Consider the following 24145-nt stretch of genomic DNA (forward strand, 5'->3'; position numbering starts at 1 on the left):
TGTGTGTGTGTGTGTGTGTGTGTGTTTGGGTGGTTATTTTCTTTCCAGGCTCTGTAATATTGCAATCCACCAGATAAGGGAAAGGAACAGTGAGTCACAATTGGGGCATATTTTATTACTATATCCACTTTTTATCACGTGAATGCTGTCCTTCCTAACCTTTTCCAAGGTCGAGTTCAGTCAGTGCTATGTTTGCCTCAGGTCTGTATTCCTTCCAGAGGCTTTTAGAGTTTGTTACTGCCCCCCTGTTCTTTTCCTGCATTGCTACCTTTGACTAGCTTTTTGCCCTGTGGGCTTTTTTTTTGTACTGTATTTGTTTCTTTGTGGAACCACTGAGCTAAGTTCCCTGCTGCCTGTGGGCTTGAAAGTGCTCCCCTTGCTGGAGTGGCATGTTGTTAAATATGAAATGCAGACAGACCATTGAATTCTTTCCAAGAAATAGACAGCAAGAGAAGCCCAGCATTCTATTGGACTCATTTGGCTTAATGTTGCAAATCATGTATGTTGGTATTACAAAACTTCTTTCTTTCTTGCTTGCTTGCTTTTTCTTTCTTTCTTCCTTTTTTTTTTTTGATACCGGAAAAAGAAATCAGAAACTGCATTTGCCAGGCAGGCCTAGCCCCACTGAACTAAATTCCTGGCCTGTACAATTTTCTTAACTGACTTCACACTTTTGATTTTTAAATGAGGTATTTGAATATTTTACATTCTTTATTTCCTTTTTTTTTTTGAGGGGTAGCAAGACAGTCAGCAGAACCACTGAGCTAAATCCCCAGCCCAATATTTTACATTCTTGTCTTCAACTTATTTCTGAACATTCATTTCATCATTTCACATTTATTGTATGTGCGGTAGTATTATTTTCATATTTCCTGATCTTCTGCATATGATTAGACACAGCTTTTTTCTGTAATACTATTTTATTTCTTTAAGTCTGGTAACATAGAAAAAGAAAATGAATTTTGCTTTAAAAAGTGTCTTTAATGGTCTGTATTTTCTATTAATTATCATATTTAAAGATTGTAACCTATAGGAATGTATCCTGAATCCCACCCAACAATCATATGCTGTAGTTTGCTCTGTCCTTTTAGATTTGAAAGTATTGTCCATGTTTGTGGAAATTATATTTCTCTTTGCTGGTATCATTTCTTATATCTACAACTCTTAAACTGTGGTTCAAAATTACTTTTATATCAAAGATAAATTTTTTTATAGAACCCATTCTTTCTTGCTAGTGGGATTTTTGGTAGTGTTTTATTTTATTGTTTTAATAAGTAACTTTCCACTTTATAACTGGTTATTTTTCTCTCTTTTTGCTTTCAGCTGGTTGGTGGAGAATTTGATTTGGAGATGAACTTCATTATACAGGATGCTGAGAGTATAACATGTATGACAGAGCTTTTGGAGCATTGTGATGTAACATGTCAAGCAGAAATATGGAGCATGTTTACAGCCATTCTGCGAAAAAGTGTTCGGAACTTACAGACTAGCACAGAAGTTGGGCTAATTGAACAAGTACTGCTGAAAATGAGTGCTGTAGATGACATGATAGCAGGTATGGGGCTATGACTGTCTGACAGGAAAGTATAACTTAAACATTTATGAAGTTTTATGTACTTTATATACTGTACATAAAATAGATTTGTTAAAATTACCTTGATTTAAAATAGATAAATAGAAACATTAGGAAAATTTGACTTTTATATGGATGAGAAGCAAGAGGAATGGAAGAAGACAAACATAATTACTATATTAGGTATACATAATTACTAATTTTGCTTTTCTAAATTTTGGAAAACCTCAGTACTCAGAGTAAGTACTATGAAGTCAATAAAAAATATATCTTTATGCAGTGTATAATTAATTACACCTTTACATAATTAAAATACCACAGTATATATTTCAGTTATGAATTATGAATGAGCTCTTTACCAAATTATACCAGTTCATCAATGTGGCATGTATGGAACAGTGACAATTGATACGATATAGTAAAAGCCTTAGAATACTATTTCTTTTGGAAGTGATTATTTTACTTTGATTTCAAGGCAAGGGAGAAAGCTGTATCAAAATAACCACATATATTGTTGAATAGAACATGAAATTTGTGCAAAATTTCAGGTGAAAAGTATTGATTGTTTTGCTTGGTATAGGTCATTCTAATCAGTGACTTTGAAAACTGTGATTCATTACTACCAATCCTTTTACTTCTCCTGCATGTTAATTCCACTCTGGGGTTGATGCAGTTTAGTAGGAATGTTTAAAATAATGGTCTGAGGACAGGAGTTATTTCCATGAAATAAGTTTAGACTTTTGAAATGTTGATTTTTCTAAACTATGGCTCTTCAGCATGAGTGTCTTCTGACACAAAAGTATTTCCAAAATCCCAGAAGTGCTAATTTGATTCTCCCAATATTGTATCTGATCTTTAAAAGTAGTTTAGACACCAGAGAATGCTTTTCAATCTTTTGACTTAATTTTAATGTTTTGGAAGAAAACGTTAGCGAAGAATGAAATGAACAATTAATTAAAGGATGTTTTTTACGTTTTAAAATATTCCTTTTTAAAATTTAATGATTTAGAAAATGTGTTGAAATAATTTCTAATTGTTGTTAAAAGTAGCATATATCTCTATTGAGCATGATTTTTGCATTCTCTATATTGGTTATGAATGGCTAATGATAAAAATTCAGACATATTTCTTAAAATATCTTTCTAATAAAGATACAGTATGGCTTCTGTAAATTCTAGAGTTATTTAACAGGAATCTATTGTATAAAATTTTATGTATACTTGCTGTGTAGAATATCATATCTTCCAATCCTTATATCTGGGCTTATGACTTTAAGTTTTGTTTATATAAACAAATTCACTGCCACTCAACCGAGTATATAGTTTTGCAAAGATCGAGAATTACATGCATAGTAGTTTACTGGAATAAAATTCATGCATATTGGATGTAAAGTGACAGTGAGGACAGTACCACAAAAGTTCATGTCTTGATATATTCTATTATATAAAGTTTCTTAATTCTCTTATCTTTTTCTTCTTGATAGTAATAACATAGAACAAAATTTGTACTCTGTTATTTTAAACATTTCCTTACAAAAGAGCCTGATGATAGAAGGATGTAAGAAAATGGAATAAGTGTCAGAGAAATATGTCTATTTTACTTTTTAGGAGTTAAAAATTAAATATCATATTAAGGAAGAACAAATAGTCACCAAAACATATTAGTTTTCATTTCTGAATGTGTAGTAGCATGTTAAGTCCAAAGGGGTACTTCTCATTCAATAATGTGAACATATCACTAAAAGGTGGTTAAATATTTGTTGTAACTGATAATTGAGTATGAGTCATAATATTTTTTCTTTCCAAATTCTTCTCTAGAAAATGACTGCTATAATAAATCGAAACTGAACTTCTTGGTTATTTTTCATGTGCTATATTAAGGGATTTTTTTAAAAAAACTGTAACTACATACAATTTTACATGTCATGCATCATGTGTATTGCAAATAGAAGTTTGATTTTTAAAAGCAGTATTTGTATGTCACCCTTTAAGAAATCTTAAATGATGGTTGCCGCCAAAGTTAATTGCTTAATTAAAAATAAGGCATGTTAGATTAGGGTTTTTAAGATGCCTCCTTTTATGAGAAATTATTTTTTAGAAATAGACCTTTATTTTTATATGCCCTAATATTTTCATTCATTTTATTGCTTAAATGATGAAACATTTTGTTTCATTGAAAAATGTTTCTCAAAATTGGCATATCCACTGTCACAATATTGTCATAGATTGCTTGCTCATTGTAGCATTAAGAATCTAAATTGATTGATGAAAATAACCATATTGAATATCTATTTTTGAGATGCACAAATAACTATTTTAACATTTCAAATTCCAATTACAAATCTGTGATACTAAATGATATATTTAATTATTATATACGTTATTATATAGTTATCATTTTATTTACCATGATCCAACCTTTTTATTAATGATAAACGTCTACAGTATATATATGTATTTATGTATATATATATTTTTTATATAATTGGCTTGTATTAACTTGTCTAGTATTTTTCATTCTTAAGGAATACTTTACAAATTAACAAAATGAAGTAGTATAAGTATTGAGATATTTAATTTCTCACAAAGAGTATAGGAAGAAATATTAATCATATAGAAAAACTAATCACTCACAAGATACTAATTTTTCTCATTGTTTAGTAAGCTGGTGTTTTTGTAGTGTGAGCCAATATACTCATATTAGCATAATTGTTATCATTAGTCATATGTTTAAATTACACCTATATTTGCATACTAGTAGAAAGGAGTGAGGGTGCTGGAGCCAGACTGTCTGGGTTTGAGTCCTGAATCAACCAGTTGTTAGGTGTGTGTTCTTAGGAAGTGGCATTAATTTATGTGTGCCATAATTTTGCTTATTTTTTGAAAGCGGATAATTATTGTACCCATGTTATAGATACGTTGTGTGGATTTGTTACCTTAATACATAGAAGCCACACTGAATAGTGCCCCACATAGAGTATGTACTCAAAATTGTTAATAGACCAAGTAATATTTCAAGAACGCATTTTATTAAGAATAGATAGTTCTGAAAGAAAACATTGTCGATTGTTAGATTTTCATTTGAAAATAACCAATTTATAATGTTAAATCCTTTGTACCTTTGAATTTTATAATCTCCCTTTCTCTGCGTATGTCAAATATTTGTATGTGTGCAAATTGTTAATTAGAATGGCTATTCATGAGGAAACTTAGGTATATTAGGTATGTGTGTGTTTGTTTATGTGTGTGTGTATTATACATAAAATTGCCAACTGATAACTTTTGTTCTTTCAAAAAGTATATTACCTTGACAGATGGCAGCTCATGATTAGAGTTCAGAATAACTTTATTTTCCTTTGAAGATCTTCTAGTTGATATGTTGGGGGTTCTTGCCAGCTACAGCATCACTGTCAAGGAGTTGAAGCTTTTGTTCAGCATGCTTCGAGGAGAAAGTGGAATCTGGGTAAGCTGTGGTCAGAGACACGAGTATTCAGTATCTTAATACTTTATGTTCAGTAACTGGTCCCAAGACAGCTGTGTATTTGAATTCATAGTGGAAATGCTTTTCCTCTTAAACAATTTAGTAAATGTTTTAAAGTTAATTTTCTTTCTATTTATTAAATAGTGCGATGACTAAAGTAGTGTATCAGGTATTATTGCTAAATTTGTAAAACGATTTTTTTCTTTTATTGCGTTCTCAGCCAAGACATGCAGTAAAATTATTGTCAGTTCTTAATCAGATGCCACAAAGACATGGTCCTGACACTTTTTTCAATTTCCCTGGTTGTAGTGCTGCGGTAAGTTTATTACATGTGTTTGTTTTTATTTATTTTAAAGTCATTGAGCCCCTGTGACTTGCTGCTTCTGATTTGTTTTGCTGTAGTTTGGTGTTTAGGTAGTCTTTTATATTTGTCTTCTTTCACTTACAATAATGCTTTTGAGATATTTCCTGCAGCTTTAATCAGTAGATTATTCTGTACTTCTTTGTGCTGAGTAGTATTTCATTATATTGATATATTACCTTTTTAGTCCAGTAGTTGATGGGCATTTAGGTTTCTAGTTTTTAGCTATTGTAAGTAAAACTGCAATGAACATTTAAGGAAAGGTTTTGCTGTGGGCATAGGTTTTATCTCTTAATGCCTGAATGAGATTGCTATGCTTTGTAATAAGTGCATGTTTACCTTAATGCAAAACTGTCAATTTGCTGTAATGGAAAATTTTATATTTCCATAAGCAGTGTGGAAATTTGAATTAATTTGTATCTTGAACATTTTTAGTATTTTAAATATTAGTCATTTAAATGGCTATATAATAGTTCATTGCATTTTTTTATTCATGCCTTATGATGGTAAGCATTCTTTCATATGATTCTTGCTCATTGTTATATCTTCTTTTGTGATGTCTGGGTTCAGTACTGTTCATTTAAATATTTGGTTGTATTATCTTAATTAAGATTTCATTATAGATTTGGGGTATATGTTTGTGGTACTAGATACATACTTACCAAATATTTTCTCCTTACCTGGTGCTTTTCTTTTTATTTTCTTAACATTTTTTTTTTTATTCATATAATGTATGAATATATGTGATATATAATATATAATAGTTATATTGTTTTGGGAAATTGGTACATGACATATGATCATGGTTCATCTGTTTACCCCACTCACCCTTACCCCTTCTTCTGATCCCCTGCCTCATATCCCAAAAGTCTATCTCTGTTTCCTACAAGCTCCTTTATTTTATTCTTTAACTTATGTATATGTAGCGTTTCTTATGTAAGAGAAATCATGTGATATTTAGCTTTCTCTGGCTGACTTGCTTCACTTAACATTACAGACTCATGATCTACCCATTGTCCTGTACATGATATGATCTTGTTCTTTATGGCTGTAAAATATTCCATATCTCTCATTTTTTTAAATCTATTTGTCAATTGCTGGATATGTAGGCTGTTTCCAGAGATTCCTTAAAATTGATGTCCGGTTAATTTTTTTTTTGTTTTATGATAGATGCTTTTGCATTCTAAGAAATCCTTCATAGCCAGAGTGATAGTACTTTCTCTTAAGCTCTTTAAAGAGTTCTGTGGATTTAACTCTTACATATAGTTTTGGTTCCATTTGTATGAATTATTTTTATATGGTATGAACAGAGTTCGAGTTAAGTCTTACTTGGTTGCATCTTCATCTGTTGTGTTACCAATTGTTGAAGAGACAGTCCTTTCTCTTTGGATTATTTGACAGATTTGTTGAAAATTATTTGATCAAATTAGGTACATCTATTTCTGTACCATTGTTCTCTTGTTCTATATTTCTGTTCCTATGTCAGTGTCATATTGTCTTTATTATTACACCTGTATAGTTAGTATCTCTTAATATTAGGTAATACAAGTACTCCCATTTCATCTTCACTTTAAAATAGTTATGGTTATTCTTTATTGTCTGAATTTTTATGTGCATTGTTGAATACACTTGTGAAATTTCATTTGAAAACCTACTGTGGGGCTGAAGATGCAACTCATGGTAAAGTGCTTCCTTAATATGAAAGAGGCCCTGGATTTCATCAACCACATTGAAAAAGCAAAAAGGGAAAAGAAAAGGCCTATCATGGTTTTGTTTGTGCTAATAATGTGGAGAGAATAGAGGTTTTTTTATCATTATTGAATCCGTTAAGTCCACATAATATTTCTCTAGTTCTCTTTGGATTTTCAGTGTTCTGTTTTAATCAGCATTTCATCATACAATTAAAGAACACCCTGTCTTCATTTTTTCTCTTTGGGGTGGGGGGTTAATGTGTATATAGGTTATAAATTAGGGCTTAGTAGAGCTGAATGATAAAGTTGATAATGCACAAAATATTAAGACTGTTGATTGGGAGTAAGTGATTACAAAGGTATGTAAAATAATGGAGAAAAGGGAATGCTTTCATACATGTCAGTGATAGCTGTAACCGGCTGCTTTTACATTCGTTTCCATGTTGTATTATCACTAACATTTGTGTTTCTTCAATGTTGATTCCACTAATACTCCCTAGCACAATTGTTTGTCTTTGAAGATTTAGCCTCCTATAGTCATATGAGATAATACTAAAAGCTATCATACATTTTAAAAACTGAAAATCCTGAGGCGTATATATAAGGGACTGCATATTGGTGAAATTAGAGGGAAAATTTGAAGTACAGTCCAAAACTATGTTACCTAGAGATGAAATTTAATTCACTGTTTGAAAATAATTCTTCTATAATCAAGTAATTTATATATATATCTATATATATATGTATAGATATATAGATACATAGATTATTTAAATAAAATAATAGTTTCTAACTTCTGTAGTTCATAATTTTCTGAAATTTAAATCTCACTATACTTTATTCTGTAGATGGCAAATTTGACCTAACTGATACTTTATCTATTTTCATTGCTTTGTAGGCAATTGCATTGCCTCCTATTGCAATAGATTATTAATAAAATAATAGTTTCTAACTTCTGTAGTTCATAATTTTCTGAAATTTAAATCTCACTATACTTTATTCTGTAGATGGCAAATTTGACCTAACTGATACTTTATCTATTTTCATTGCTTTGTAGGCAATTGCATTGCCTCCTATTGCAAAGTGGCCTTATCAGAATGGCTTCACTCTAAACACATGGTTTCGTATGGATCCTTTAAATAATATTAATGTTGATAAGGATAAACCTTATCTTTATTGGTAAGTAACTTGTTCAGTGTTGGGACTTTTGTCTTTAAGTATATAATGTAGTAACAAAGTTACATATAATTTGGACTATATATGTGTGTGTTCAGACTGTGAAGACTCAGCTAAATAAATTTTTATTTATTCCTTTTGCTGTTGATTCTAGGTGACCTCCCTCAAACCTCCATTACAATCTAAGCATGAAAGGTTGCAGGCTTTCCCTGGCTAGTAGGCATCAATGTAGATCAATTGTGGAATACTTAGAATTTCTGGTTCCTGATCTAGGAAAGAAAAACAAACAAGCTAACTCCCATTAGATTTCATTCCCTTTGCTTTTTCCTGTATTTTGTTCTGTGATCATAATTAACATATACTGTAAAGAACAGTAATAACCATATAAGAAATTATAATCAAATTTCATAGACACTTTTTTCTTATTTTGATTAAAATATACAATTATTTGATGAAACACATTATAAGTGGGCTGTGACTTTCTTTGTTTGCAAAGCTCTTTTCAAAGCATAGTAGAATTAGAAGCCTAATTGTTACGGAAAATATTTATATGTATGTAAATTTGTTTTGTATTTGCTAATTGAAGATGGTCCTTAAAGTTAGATGAAGTCTTTTGGTGGATTTGTGTTGACTATTACTTTGCTTTTAAGTATTTGTGATATTTTAAATTGAAAAATTCAAAGCTTGTATATTTATTTCCCAGCTTAAATTCATTGTTTCTCAGTTTAAATTTTTTATCTTTTGGCTAATTATATTTGTTAGATTTTAGTTTTTATTTGTTACATGTAAAACTCCTCTACAGGGAAATATTTAATTTTTATATAAAATAACTTAAATAGGCATTAGGCATATGCTTATTTTAGTTTGTTACTATATTACGATATTCTTTACAGTTTTCGTACTAGCAAAGGAGTTGGTTACTCTGCACATTTTGTTGGCAATTGTTTAATAGTCACATCTCTGAAGTCCAAAGGAAAAGGTTTTCAACACTGTGTGAAATATGATTTTCAACCACGCAAGGTAAGCAAAGTAAATATTTCTGTTGAAATTCACCTTTTCTTTATCTTACAACTTTTCTGATATAACTTCTATAATGTTCTCTTTCACTGGTTTTCTTATGACATAATGCTTTTGCCTTATTCTTGTCTATATTTTCTTTTTACTTTTCTGACTTAGGAGTGTAAGATCACTCTTTTGAAATCTTGTAGTGTGTCTCATGCTCTTATTCTTTCAGTATCATCTGTTCTATGTCATTCTTTCAATAAGTATTGAGTAATTAATGAGTAGGAGATACTCGTAGGCACTAGGGCACAACAATGAAATAAACAGAAAACATCTCTGCTTTTATAATGCTTACATCTTATTTGGAAATTTTTATTCAGTTTCATGATAGCCTACACCTCTTATTTTTGTCTTTAAAGCTCTTCTTGTATTCTCTTCCAGTATGAGATGTTGCTGTCTGGATTTCTTTCTGGACCTGGATCTCAAAATATGTAACAGTGAATTAACGATTTCTCATCCCAAATATACTTATGTTCTAAAATCCTCTGATTAAGATGTCTGCCATATCTGTAATAATCAGGACTTGAGTTAACTTTGTTTTTTTCATTCCCTGTTTTATCATTATATTAGTTTAGTTTTCACAGCATATACTGTCTCTGATAATATGTATCTTCTTTTAAAGTTTCTTTACCTGCTGCTTAAATTGTTCATATTGCCCTTCCTGTTTCTTGGATGATTCATTTCTTCCTGTTACCATATTAATATCCAATTTCTCTTCCTGATCATATTACAGACTAAATTTTTTAATCTATTTCTTTATGGTTTGAATGTTTTGTTTCATTTTATTATTCCCTTTTCAATTGTGTTTTCAGTGTGTGATATGAGCTACATTTACTTATCTCCTTCTGCATAGCTCTGGGTTTTCAAATCCTATCATATTGGTATGTTCCATTTTATATGACATTTTTGTATAATCTTTTCCAGATTTGTCTTGATCCAATGTTTCATCTGAGAACATTTTATTTTAGTATTTCTTATGGCAGTTGTTTTACTTATTTAAACTTCATTATTCATTTATATGTACATTATTTAGTGGCTATTGATACTAAGATTTTTGTTGGATTGATCTTTGTATTCTCTTAAATGCCTAGCAGAGAGCATTGAACTTTAGTAGACTGCCTGTAAGATATATTGGATAAATGAATAAAATACGAGTTTAATAACCAAAACTACTTTTACTTTCTAAAGGGATAATTACATTTATTTGGACAGCCAATAGCTAATTTATATGAAACAGTTCATTTCCTAGTAGAATGTGATTAGTGGAGAGTTTTTATTGACAAAGTGAAAAGAAGTAGGGCTGAGCCCTGTGGTCAGTATTTTTTTAATAGGTAAGTATGACAAAGATCTTTTCCATGGGACAGTAAGTAGAAAGTCAGGGTAACAAACGCCAAGTGATTTGAGTTACTTCTGTATGGTATAGCCTTTTTAAATGCTGTACATTAGGAATTAGAGTTTTATTCATGAACATTAAAAGATATTTTATGCTTTTTGAGAAAGTCTTTTGCACAGGATTAATGGAAAATGTAGTTATTTACAATGCTAAGAGCTGGTACATACTTGTAGATTTTTATGTAGATACAAATATTTTGATATTTTTACACAATTTATAATAGTTATATTTCATATTTTATACAAACATGTAAATTAGATATAAGTTATGCACTCTTATAATCTTGCATCCATTCAAATAATATTGTTTCATCATTATTATTAATTCAGGGATTTTTCAAAGGTGAACTTTAATATGTGATCTTTATATTATTTTGATTGTAATTCTAAAAAATTATATTTGAAGCACTTTTGAAGAATTGTTGCCTTAATTACTATTCATTCTTGTTCTTTCTTCTTCCTTTTCCCTCATCTGTTTCTCCTCCTTCCTTTACCTTTTCTTTTTTCTCTTTTATCCATTTTTTCATCTTTTTTCTTCTCCCTGTCTCATCCTTCCTTTTTTTTTTTCCTCACTTCACTTTTCATTGTTTAACCTTCTATGGAATAATTAGAACCAGTTTTTAGACCAGAGATTCAGATTTTAGACATAAGGTATACTTAATCAAATATCAATAAATTATATTATTTTTATATACTTTAGACAAATATTTTTATGTTTTCTGCCTTAGGCTTTTAACTTTGGGTAGATAAAGTTTTGGATTCACTCCATCTCCTATCAAAATTGACTCTCGAAAATGATTTTTGCTGACCCTACTAATTATAAAATCGGAACTGAAGATGAACTCGTGTTGATTCCTAAAATTTATTCACATATGACTAAATTAAAATGTGTAATTATTATATATAATTATTAGTGGATGTAATAAATTTAAGTTGTAAAATTAAAACCACCTAAACTTTACAGTCTAAAGTAGCATATTAGGTTATTTTTTGTTTTTCCCTCATAGTAATCAAAGTGACTTTGTAATTCTCTTAATTGTTTATTTGTCTGTTACGTGTCCATTTGATTAGAATATAAATTTCAGGAAAACTGGGCCTATGGTGTTTATAGATAGCTATAGGCATCTTAATTGCTTGGCATAATGTAAATGTTATTAAATGAAAAATACAGTTGTAATTGTATTTCCACAATTTCAGATCATGATATTGTGGAAGAAGACTATCAGTCTGGCGAGATGGAGATTCTGACTCTGTCTCCATCACAGATTTATTTTTGTGTCAGTTCTTTCATCTTTAAAGTGAGAAATGAGAGGAATAAACCTGAAGCAATGATAGTAAATGATCATTAGTAGTCATTTTCTTAAAGGGTATTTTGAAGGTTACATTTTATATAATATAATTTAGCTTTATCTTTTGATATTTTTAATTTTTTTATTTAAGTGGTACATGATCAGCATTGTCCACATTTACAATCGATGGAGGAACAGTGAAATTCGGTGTTATGTTAATGGACAACTGGTATCTTATGGTGATATGGCTTGGCATGTTAATACAAATGATGTAAGTTTTTAAATTTTTTAATCTGTATTCTAATGTACTTGAGACTATAGTCTGTCCAATTTAACATGAACTGAAAAAATGCTTGATAGAAACATGTGAAATTTGTTTTTTTAATTAATTGAATCTTTCAAAATTTAAATTTAGTATAGTAAAATTGCTAAAAGACATAAAGATATTAAAAAACCAAAATTACTTGGACAAGAAATTTAAGTATTTTAGGTCAAGAAATGTAAGTGTAGTATGCTCTTCTCTCCAGAATATCAAGCTCTAAAAAAAAGTGTCTTATTTCTTGTACGTATGGGGAAGGAGCACTTTAAATAAAATAAATAATATATAAATAAATAACATACAAATAGTATAATATAGAGAAAAATAAAGTTGGTACCAGACATAAAAGGTAGTGTAGGGAAAGGAGAAATTAAGACTGTCCAGGAATGATTTTAGTGAGGATTGAAACAAGTCATGTGGATATTTGGGGACATACCCCATCACTGAAAGCTGTGACTACAAAGGCTATAGGGTAGAACTGGAAAATTCAAGAAACAAGAAAGCCAGTTTGGAGTAGAGGGAGCAAGGGACACAATACTATTAAGAGATGAGATAGTATGGGGCCAGTTAAATAGGGCTTTGTAATCAGTCTAAAAACCTTAGAAGGTTTTGAGAGGACAAGTAATGTCTAGTTATACTGTAAAAACATCATTCTGGCTGCATTATTGAAAATACCCTGGAGGGAATTACTGTAAAAGTAAGGAGGTTAGTTACTAATAATACTAGTTTCAACCAGCATGTTACAGTTGGGGAGATGAGAGTTGAATTTCAGATAAAGGAAATCTAGATTTGAAAACTCAGAAGCACTATTTCTCTGCATTTGACTCTCCCTTGTCTTCATCCTGCCCTATTAGAACCAAAGTAAAAAATGTGCTTAATGCTGTTCCAGCATATCTAGTTTATAATGCCTTAAAAAAACAAAAACAAAATCCACTTCTTAATTTTATCTGCATCTCTTTTTAACTTTAATGTCCTGAAGGGTAAGGGGCATACTATATTCTCTTGTTTTATCTCTTAAATAACACCATGTACATAGTCCCTAGGCTGGCCCCTATATTGGAGATAGCAGACTGCACTCTATGGGATAAATCTGGCCCTTAGCCTGTTTTTTGTTTTTTTTTTAAATGACCTAATAGCTAAGAATCTTGTTTTTTAAATGTTTATTTTTTTAAAAGACATGAACGCAAAGAGAAATTCAAACAATATGCAGCAGAAATGGCATAAGGCTTATTAAACTTAAAAGTATTTTCTGTCTGCCTTTCCTGGATTCTTTTTTTCTGTCTTAACAAACTCATAATTGAGCCATGGGCAGTAAATGTGGAAGAGAACAATTTTGGAACACACAGATGAAATTCTGCTTCCCACCTGTATACTTGTTGAATGTCATTAGTTGATAAGACAATATATTACAGAAAGACTTAGATTTTTAAATTATTTGTTATACTTTAATTTTAAGTTTTATACTTAATGAGTTCATGTTATTGGACACCATTCACAATGTTTTAGAATTTTGTTGAGGCATTGACGGGAGATTAGGTGTGGAATATCCTGTATTGATGGAAGGAAGAAACTGAGCAGTCACTGTGCTGCTTTGAATGGGTGGTGTATGTGGAAGGGCCTTTTTAAACATGCCTTCTTAGGTGCCAAATCTTCCAGATGGAGAGCACTGTAACTTCCTTCTTCTCTTAGGAAGCAGGTTTAAATGATGAGGGTTTATTTGATTCTGTATAAGGCTTATTCATGTAAGAGAAGGAGCTAATTCTCTTCTATCATTGATTTTGTATAAGAAAACAGAGGAATTAGTCCATAATGGAAAACTGAAGTAGAACTTCAAAAATGACATCCTGTGGGTATAATTAGGTATAGTTATTTCTTTGATTCAGATGAATCTCTTTCTAAATATGAACCATTATAAATCATTAGTTTTACTCTTGTTTTTCTTTTTTAAGATAATTACAAATGGTTTTTGTGAATAATGGTAACATATGAAAAGTAATCAAGTCAAAAGATAGAATAGATGGTTGCTTGTGTAAGTATGAATACAAATCACTTAACTAATTTTATTTTCTTTATAAATCTTTATTGGCTGTTAATTAAATCATCCATAAAATAGGAATTGAAATTTTCTTCTGTGTTATATGTTAAGATATTTATGGTGATGAAGACAAGTATCCTTAACTATTTTGTCATTTTGAAATAATAATTTGTGTTTTTTTGTGACCTTTGAAAAATAGAGCTATGACAAGTGCTTTCTTGGATCTTCAGAAACTGCTGATGCAAATAGGGTATTCTGCGGTCAACTTGGTGCTGTATATGTGTTTAGTGAAGCACTTAACCCAGCACAGATATTTGCAATTCATCAATTAGGACCTGGGTATAAGGTAGGAACAACTATCTTATTATAAGTTCTGTAGAAAGTTTTAATGGTAAAATGGTGTAACATAATATTTGGTGAAGAATCTTTCTTCAATGTGATTTAAGTCATGTATTTTTGAAACTCAGGTATAATGATATTTGTTTTTATTAAAAGGTGCTTTTTCTCTTTTTTTTAAACTATTTTGCCTTGAAGAACTTATTTATTCTTTAGAATGTTTTATAATGTTGGAGGCATATTTTTGTTACCGATTCTGAAAAAATAAATTTTTATAAATTGACTTCACTAAATATTCTCAAATTTTGACTTCACTAAATAAATTTTATAAAATGACTTCACTAAATATTCTCAAATTTTGAAATGCATACATTATATACTGAACCGTAAAATGTCTTGTTAACTTGGAGATAGTAGGGAAATACTAAAATATTTAAAAATAAAATATAATCAAATATATGAGACTGAAATCATTCAGTTTTAGTGTCTACTTTTGTTTCTCCTTTGTAGTACATGAAGAAGTTGATAGTGAGTATCCTAGTATTACAAAAAGAGTTCTTTAATTGATTTGTCATGTTTTTCCTGTTTCTTATTTTACTGTCTAAAATAATAAATTTGCTTTTTATTTGACCTCAAATTAAAAGCTTTTATATAAGACATATCATTTCCATATATGGATCAGTTTCTTTTCTTTTTATTCATTAATTTTAATGGTACATTTTAGGTATGCAATACAGTGACATTCATCATTGGAAATTTATACCTTTAGATAATCTATCTTGATTCTTCTTTCTTTCCCTGTCCTTTTTCTGTCCTTTCTTCAACCCCTCCACCCTTCCCTATTTACACTTTGTTTACATTTTTTCATTAATTCCATTCCCCTTTTCCCTTTCCCCTATCCTACCACTTCCTCTTCCCCTTTGCCCCTTTTCTTTCTATTTCAAATTATCTGTTATACCTTCTAGTCCTTATTTACACTTTTAATTTCTCAAACCAGAGAAACTATTCATTATTTATACGTGTGTTCTGTTTATTTCACTTAAGAGTATCATCTCAGTGTTCATCATCGCCTCTAATTTCTCATTCTTTATGGCTGAGTAGTACTGCATTTTATAAATAAACCATATTTTTTTATCCAGTCCCCAGTTGATGGGTAATTGGGCTGTTTCCAAGTTTTAGCTATTATAGACTGTGCCGCTGTGAACATGGGTGCACATATGTTGTTGTGGTATGATACTTCTAACCTGTAGGGGAATAGCTGGGTCAAATGGGACTTCCAATGCTAGTTCTTTGAGGTATCTCCATACTGGTTTCCACAGTGCTTGCACCAGTCTACACTCCCACCAACAGTGGAGAAGCATTCCTTTTCCTTTTCCCACAATCATGCCAGCGTTTGTTCTTGTTTGATTTCTTGATAGTACGGTGAGGTGGAAGCTCAGTGTTGTTCTCATTTACCTCTCTCAAATGACGAGTGATGTTGAACAATTTTTCATGTTTATTTGCTATTTCTACTTCTGTGTCTGAGAAATGTCTGTTCATTTCAATTGCCCATTTTTGGATTGGGTCTAAATTAGGAAGGTCTAATTTTTCCAGTTCTTAATATAGTCTAGATAATAGTCTTTTATATATATTTTTTTCAGCTTTGAGTTTATTGGTACATTTTAGGGATACAGTACAGTTACATTCATTGTTGGGATCTTGTACCTCTACATGACAAGTCTTGATTCTCATTTTTTCCCCTTACCTCTGCCCTCCCTTCACCCCGTCCTCCCCTCCCCATCTACAAACACTTTATTTCCATCTTTTCATTTTCTCACATTTTTTCTTTTCCCTTATTACCCTTCCCCTGCCCATCCCACCTTCCCTACACCTTTAGACCTTTTCTTCCCATTTCACAATGTCAGTCATCTCATTAGGATCTTATGTGCTATTACAGTTTATTCACACCAGAGAAACTATTAGGTATTTATACATGTGTGACTTATTTATTTCACTTAGGAGTATATCCTCAATATGTATCCATTTTCCTATGAATGAATCTAATTTCTTGTTAGTCTTTAATTTCTTTTGTTAGGTTAATTCTGAGACATTTCATTTTTCTGGATTCTATGATGCAAGGATTTGTTTTTCCAGTTCCTCTCTCAGTGAGTCTGTTGTTCAAGTACAGGAGGGCTATTGATTTTTGAGTGTTGACCTTGTATCTAGGTATTCTACTAAATTTGGTTATGAAGTCTAGAAGACTTTTGGTGGAGTTCTCGGGGTCTTCTTTGTAGAGTATCTTCAAATAATGACTATTTAGAGCCGGGGATTTAGCTTAGTGGTTCTGCTGCCTGCCTCGAAAGTGCAAGGTCCCGCATTCGGTCCTCAGTACAAATAATGACTATTTAACTTTTGTTTCCTCCCTTTATTCCTTTCATTTCTTTGACTTGGCTAATATTTCCAGAACTATATTGAACATGAGTGATGATAGTGGAATCCTTATCTTGTTCATAGTTTTAGCTTGAAGGATTTCAGGTTTGTTTTTTTTGTTTTTTCTCATTGAGATTATTGGTACATTTTCATTATACAGTAGGAGTTACATTCATCATTGGGATCTTGTACCTTTACATGACAGGTCTTGGTTCTCATTTTTCCCCTTACCCCTGCCCTCCATTCACCCCCTCCTCCCTTCCCTATTTACAAATACTTTATTTCCATTTTCTCATATTTTTTTTTCCTTTTCCCTTATTTCTTTTCACCTACCCTTCCCACTTTCCATTTAGTATGGTTTTCATAGATGGCTTTTATCGGGTTGAGATAAAGACCAAGTATTTTAATTTTCTATAGGGTTTTATCATGATTTGGTGTTCAATTTTGTTGGATGCTTTTTCTGCATCTATTGAGATGATTCATATGATTTTTTCTTTTGCTCTGCTAATATAGTGTATTTCATTTATTGACTTGCATATATTGAACTATCCCTGCATTCCTGGGATGAATCCCACTTGATCTGGGTATATGATCTTCTGCATTCTGTTTGCCAGTAAGTTATTGAAGATTTTTGCATCTATGTTCATTAGGGAGATTGTCCTGCAGTTCTCTTTTTTGCTTGGACTTTTCTTTCCTTTTGGGATCAAAGTGATTCTTGCTTCCAAGAATGAATTTGGAACTGTTGCTTCCCTTTCAGTTTTATTGATGAGTTTAAACAGAGGTGGTAGTTCTTCTGTAAATGTCTTGTAGAATTCATCAGTGAACCAAGAGGACCCAGGCTTTTCTTTGTTGATGAATTTTTAATTACATTTTAAATTTCTTTGATTAATAGAGGGTTATTTAGGATTTTTAGATCTTCTTTTAACTTTGGTAATTCATATGTATCTAGAAATCTGTCCATGTCTTTTGTGGTTTCCATCTTATTGGCATATAGGTCTTGATGATCCTCTGGATTTCTGCTGAGTCTGTTGTAATTTCATGCTTTCCATTTCAAATTGCATGAATTTGGGGCCTTTTCTTTCCATTTTTTGTTAAGGTTGGCTAAGGGTTTGTCAATTTTGTTTATTTTTTTGAAGAACCAACTCTTTGCTTCACTGATGTTTTTGTATCATTCTCTTGGTCTCCATTGCATTGATTTTTGCTCTTATCTTTATAAATTCCTCCTTTGTACATGCTTTGGGTTTGTTCTGCTCTTCTTTTTCTAGGAGCTTGGGGTTCAGCATTAGATTGTTTATTTGAGCTCACTGTTTTCCTGGTTGGAGTATTTATTGCTATGAATTTCCCTTGTAAGACTGCTTTCATTGTGTCCCATAAATTCCAATATGTTGCACTGGGATTATCATTTACTTGTAGAAACTGTATGATTTCTTCTTTAATTTCTCTGTGACCCATTAGTCATTTAGGAGCTTGTTGTTCAGTTTTCACGTATTTATGATGTTCTTGTGGTTTCTTTTGCTGTTGAGCTACAATTTCATAGCACTATGATCTTATAATGTACATGGATTAACTTCAATTCCTTTGAATTTACCTAAACATGTTCTGTGTGCAAGTATGTAGTGTCTTTTGGAGAACTACCCTTATGCAGCCAAAAAGTATGTGTATTCTGATTTTGTGGGCTGAAACACTCTGTAAACATCTGTTAAGTTCATTTGTTCAAGACTTTGGTGAGTTTTTGTATTTATTTTTTGTCTAGTTGATGTATCTATTTGTGACAGTGGGGTGTTGAGATCCCCCACTGCTATTGTATTAGTGCTTATTTGATTTTTCATGTCCATTAATATTTATTTTATATAGTTAGTGTGTTATTTGGTACATATATATTTATGATTGTCATCTCTTCCTCTTGGATTGTTCCCTTTACAAGGATATAGTGAGCTTCTTTGTATCTCTTAATTAGTGTTTGAAATTTATTTGATCTGCAAATAGGATAGCTACTCCAGCTTTTTTTTCTGATTCCTTTAACATGGCGTATTGTTTTCCACCCTTTAACTTTCAGTCTGTGCATTTCTTTTTTAATTAAGTGCTTTTTTTATGCAGCATATTGTTGTATCTTGCTTCTTGACCCATTCTGCCAATCGGTTCCCTTTGATTGATGAATTGAGACCATTAACATTGATGGTTATAACTGATAATGTATTGACTTTTCCTTGTCATTCCATTTTCCTGTTGTTGGATTCTCAACCTTTGCACTTAATTTCTTGTCTTGCCTGATGGATTCATTCTGCTGGGCTTTATTGGATTGTGACTCTCCTTGTCCTTTCCCCGAATATTGTTTAAAATGTTTTGGAGTGCTGGTTAGGTATTTATGAAGTTCCTCAGGTGTCCTTTGTCGTTAAAGTATCTTATTTTTCCATTGATTTTTTTTCAGCTTTAATTGAGTTTATTGGTACATTTTAGGGATACAGTACAGCTACATTCATTGTTGGGAATTTGTACCTCTACATGACATGTCTTGGTTTCCATTGATTTTTGAAAGATAGTTTTTCAGGATACATCAGCCTCGGTTGGAGCTTTTTTCCTTCAGGGCTTGAAATAGTTTACTCTAGGCTCTTCTTGATATAAGGGTTTGTGTTGAGAAGTGTGCTGTGATCCTGATGGGCTTTCCTTTGTATGTGATTTGTTTCTTTAATCTAAGTGCTTGTATAGTTTGTTCCTCTGTTGGGTTTCTGCAGTCTTGACTGTTACATGCTTATGTGTAGATTTTTCTTTGATCATGGCTAGTTGGAGTCCTATAATGCCTCACTTATCTGCATGTCAAATTATTTTCCCCTGCTTGGCATGTTTTCTGCCATTACTTCTGTGAACATTTTTTTTAATGTCATCTGCATTCTCTCCTGCTTCTTCATTGAGTCCGGTTAGCTTTACATTATTCTTCTTTGCATCATCTAGCAGCTGCTGGATTGATTTCTCATGGTTGTTTACTGTTTTTAAGAAACCTCCCTTTTTCTTGTCACTAATCTCAATCCTGTCTTTTGTGTTTGATATTCTGTCCTCATATTGGCTCATTCTGCTGTGTAAACTTTCAGTGGTGTTTTTAATCTCCCAGATATCTGTTTGCATCTGTTCTATGGAGTTCATTTTTTCCTATGCTGTAATTCCATCTTGTTCCTCAGTTCCTCATATTTTAAAAATTTGTGTCTGCTTAGAGTTATTAATCATGTCTGGCACTATGTACACCATAGCTGTTGTTATCCGATAAATTATTTCTGATTTTTTTTTTTTTCAGATCCTCTTTTGTGGCCAGCTCAGGGAGACCAGCTGGTTAAGTTTCAGATTATTCAATCTCCTTGCCCCTTGGAGTTTCCTTTGGTGATCTGAAAGTCTGGGTTTGAGACTTGTTTAAGTATCTTCTCGTTTCAACCATTGCAGTCTCCTACACCTTCATTGAGGTGACTCTTTGCTCTCACAGTGGACTTCAGTTCTCGGAGAGCTGTCCTTTCTGCTTCTCACCACTGAACCAGTTCCTGGGTTCAGAATGATAGCTTTCTGGATCCCAGTGCTGGGCTGTATTTGGTGTGGGATTCTGTTTTGGGCTTGTATGCACTTACAGGTCATATCTGTCGGGTCCCTGGTTTGGCGCCTGTGAGACTGTGTGCCTAGTTTCTGGGGGGTGGGGCTTTTGCTGGGGCCTGTGTTTCTAAGCTTCTGGTGTCCAGGCAGAACCTTGGCTGATGCCTGAGCACCTGTGCCATTGTTTTCAGGGTGGGCTTCTGGCTTGGGTCTCTGTTTCTTTTCTTTTTATGCTTTTGTATGTACAGGTTTTCATTTTATCTTAGACATGCAAGCAGCAATTTGAAATTATCATTATTAGTATTGTTCTGTTCTCAGATACTTTAATAACCATAATAGCAACAGTGGTCTTGTTACTTTTTTTTGTCCAAGTGACATTACATGGTATTTTTATTCAGTTAGTCTTATTTATTTTATAGCTCTAGAAATGAATTTTTGGTAGTAATTCCATGTTTTCCCTGCTTGGATCCTTGTTTTTGCCATATATGGACTTACATATAAATCATTCCATACATCCTATTTTTGGATTAATAGACAACTGATCTTTCTGCCTCTTTGCCTTTTCCACACAATACCTGAACAAGTTTCCTTTTAAGCACCCATTGAATTGTATTCTAGTGAGAAATAACAAAATATAAATAAAGGTTAAAAAATCAGGATATTTTATATATGTAGACAGATATAGATATATTATGCAAAGTAAAATTGTGTAATTGATATTGTTAAGCTTCAGCATTAATGGGATCTTGCTGACATCAAAAAGAAAAAAGGTGAAATATAAGCAGTTAAATTTTTCCATTCAGAAAGAACATTGTTTTGAACAGCTTTGCACACTTATCAATTTGACATATGGCTAGCTCTTATCACATTCTTTTATAAGAACTATGAACCTAAGCCGTAGTCCTGTGTTCCCTTGTTGTATGTACAAGTATTTATGTGATACAGTCTGCCCTAGTACCCTAATGCAATAGTAGATCTATATAAAGTCAGAAATTTTGTAATAAATGCTTTAGGGATTAAAATTATGCCTACTGAACCATTTGTTAGTGGAGATTGACTATAAATCTGTTGTTACACATTCATGTTTCAGTTTGAAATACCAAAAATATAATCACTACCATGATAGGTGGCACCTGAAAATATTTTTTATTTTAGATTTTTTTTTCTAGAACTTTAGAAAATGAAAAAGGTAGAAAATGATGCAAAAGAAGATTCCAATGTGTTTGGATAGGAACTAATCTGAATATATCACATACTATAGTCTCAAATTTCTTCATGAAGTCTTGGGGAGAATGACTGTGAAGAAGTAAAGGACTGCAGTTGAAATTTAAAAGGCACATAGGATAAATAGTTGACGTTTGGGTTTGAATCATAAATTGTGCTTCAATTATTTAATGTTTTATGATAACACTACTTATATTTCCTCAAATTATATGGATTTTCTATTACAGTGTTCAAATGTATTCTTTATGATTCTTAGTTTAATGTATAAAGCATGTCACAATGGGATCCTGTAATACACAAATTTAATTCTCCTCAAATAATGTCATCAAAGTATATATATTTAAAACTATAAATCCATATTCTCTCTTTGCATAGATAGATATAGATTTAGATATATAGGTGTAGATAGATATAGATATAATGAAGTCTATTGTTAGTGGCTTTGACTCACTGGTTACTAAACTAGTCTGTTTTCTTTCTTTCCTTGCCTGAACCTGATTTTTCAGAGCATAACTTGTTAATGACTTTTCTGTACTTAGTTATTTTCACAAACAATAAATAAGGCAGGGTATCTTGCATCAATTAAGTCATTGGCAATTGAAGTGATTTTTAAAATACAGAGGACCTCATTTAACTGTTTAGTAAAGTAAAATCTATTGTTTTAAGTTTATTTGTGGAACTCTGTTTGGTTGTGGTTAGTGAATGTCTACAAAATTATGAAGTCTTACATTTAAAGTGATGTATTATCCGCATTCACATCACTGGAACAAAATACCGGAGACTTGTTTGAAGAGGAAAAGTTTCTTTTTTTTCCCTGGTACCAGGAATTGAACTCAGGACCTTGTGCTTGATAGGCAGATGCTTTGCAGCTACATCCCTGGCCTGAGAAATTTCTTTTCTTCGTTGTTTCAGAGAGTTCATTTCATAACTGTCTCCAAAGTAGAAGTGGCTGAATAGAAGGCCATGGCAGAAGAAAACTACTCAATTCATGCCAGCCAGGAAGGTGGGAGTTGGGGAGCAGGAAAGAGAGAAAGAAAGAGGATCTGGAGAGAAGAATATACTCTCTAGATCATACCTCATGAACCTCATCAACCATGCCCCACCTCCTAATAGTACATTCAGAATATAACACTTTCAAATCCAGGAACCTTTCCAAAGCCCCACTTCTGAACACGTGAAACTTGGGTGACATTTTTAAATCATCAGGGTGGCCTTTGGCCTAAGGTTGCAAAATATATTTTAACAAAGTCTTGTCATTTTAAAACTCTTATTAGACATTTCTTAATAGTTTTATTGCCACATGTGGAAGTAGTCTCCATTGCTAAATATTTCAATATTTTGTTTTCTGTCCTCTATTTAACTAATGATAAAATAATGGTTTTTATAAGCTTATTGTATTATGATAAAGGCCTGGCAGGTAAAAGGAAAAGCATAACACAATCTATAAAATTAAAAATTACCTTGGAAAGTAAAGGGGTAAGCTTCTAACAAACACATCTTCCTACAAATAAACACTTATAAACTACAGACAAATACAGAAAGTAACTGGAGAAATCTGGGGACTGAATGAAAACATACAGGTTTTTGAGAGCAGACAACACATGGAACAAATGTTCACTGGAGTCTTAAATTTCTCTTTCAAAAAATTAGGATCAAACCAAGCCCTGTCATATAAAGGTAAAAGATCCCAATGATGAATGTAACTGTACTGTATACCTAAAATGTACCAATAAACTCAGTGAGAAAAACAATTAGGATCAAATGCACTGTAGTATCTAGCACTAAATAGGAATTGATAGGGAACCTCACGAAAGAGGCTGCCAGAAAGGGGTCTAATTATAAACTTAAGAATATTTCATCATGAATCTCTGGGTGACCCCTAGAGGGATGTATAAGCACAATTACCTAATAACGGATTGTAAGTTAAGATTTTAAAACTGAAATGAGATCTGAAACACCACTTTTAGTAGACACAGAAGTGAATGATTTCCCAAAGCAAACATTTCAGTACTTAAAAAAAAAAAAATGTAGTGTCTGTAGATTGACCAACACAGCCTGCAACGTATAATCCAAAATAACTAGGATAAATATTCTAAAATGTCAGGAAAATGTGACATATTCCCAGGAGAAGAGAATGTCAATACCTGCCAACTCCAAGGTAACTCAAATATTGGAAGTATGAGATGAGAGCTTTCATAACTAGTGAGGTAAAGGCAAAATTATTTCTA

The 24145-nt window shown here is 31.9% G+C and overlaps 1 protein-coding gene across 2 annotated transcripts in view; it reads left to right on the forward strand.

Annotated features, from left to right (window-relative positions):
- Positions 1–24145, forward strand: part of Nbea (neurobeachin) — a 680165-nt gene that overhangs the window by 51437 nt on the left and 604583 nt on the right. For both annotated transcript variants that reach the window (XM_010623923.1, XM_010623924.1), the window contains exons 2-8: positions 1324–1555; positions 4935–5035; positions 5274–5369; positions 8163–8284; positions 9175–9301; positions 12176–12295; positions 14578–14724. In XM_010623923.1, coding sequence (XP_010622225.1) covers positions 1324–1555; positions 4935–5035; positions 5274–5369; positions 8163–8284; positions 9175–9301; positions 12176–12295; positions 14578–14724 — 945 coding nt within the window. The remainder of the gene's footprint in view (positions 1–1323; positions 1556–4934; positions 5036–5273; positions 5370–8162; positions 8285–9174; positions 9302–12175; positions 12296–14577; positions 14725–24145) is intronic.

Source organism: Fukomys damarensis, unplaced genomic scaffold (assembly GCF_012274545.1).
Source record: "Fukomys damarensis isolate Sample0158 unplaced genomic scaffold, DMR_v1.0_HiC HiC_scaffold_38, whole genome shotgun sequence".
Classification (NCBI taxonomy): Eukaryota; Metazoa; Chordata; class Mammalia; order Rodentia; family Bathyergidae; genus Fukomys; species Fukomys damarensis.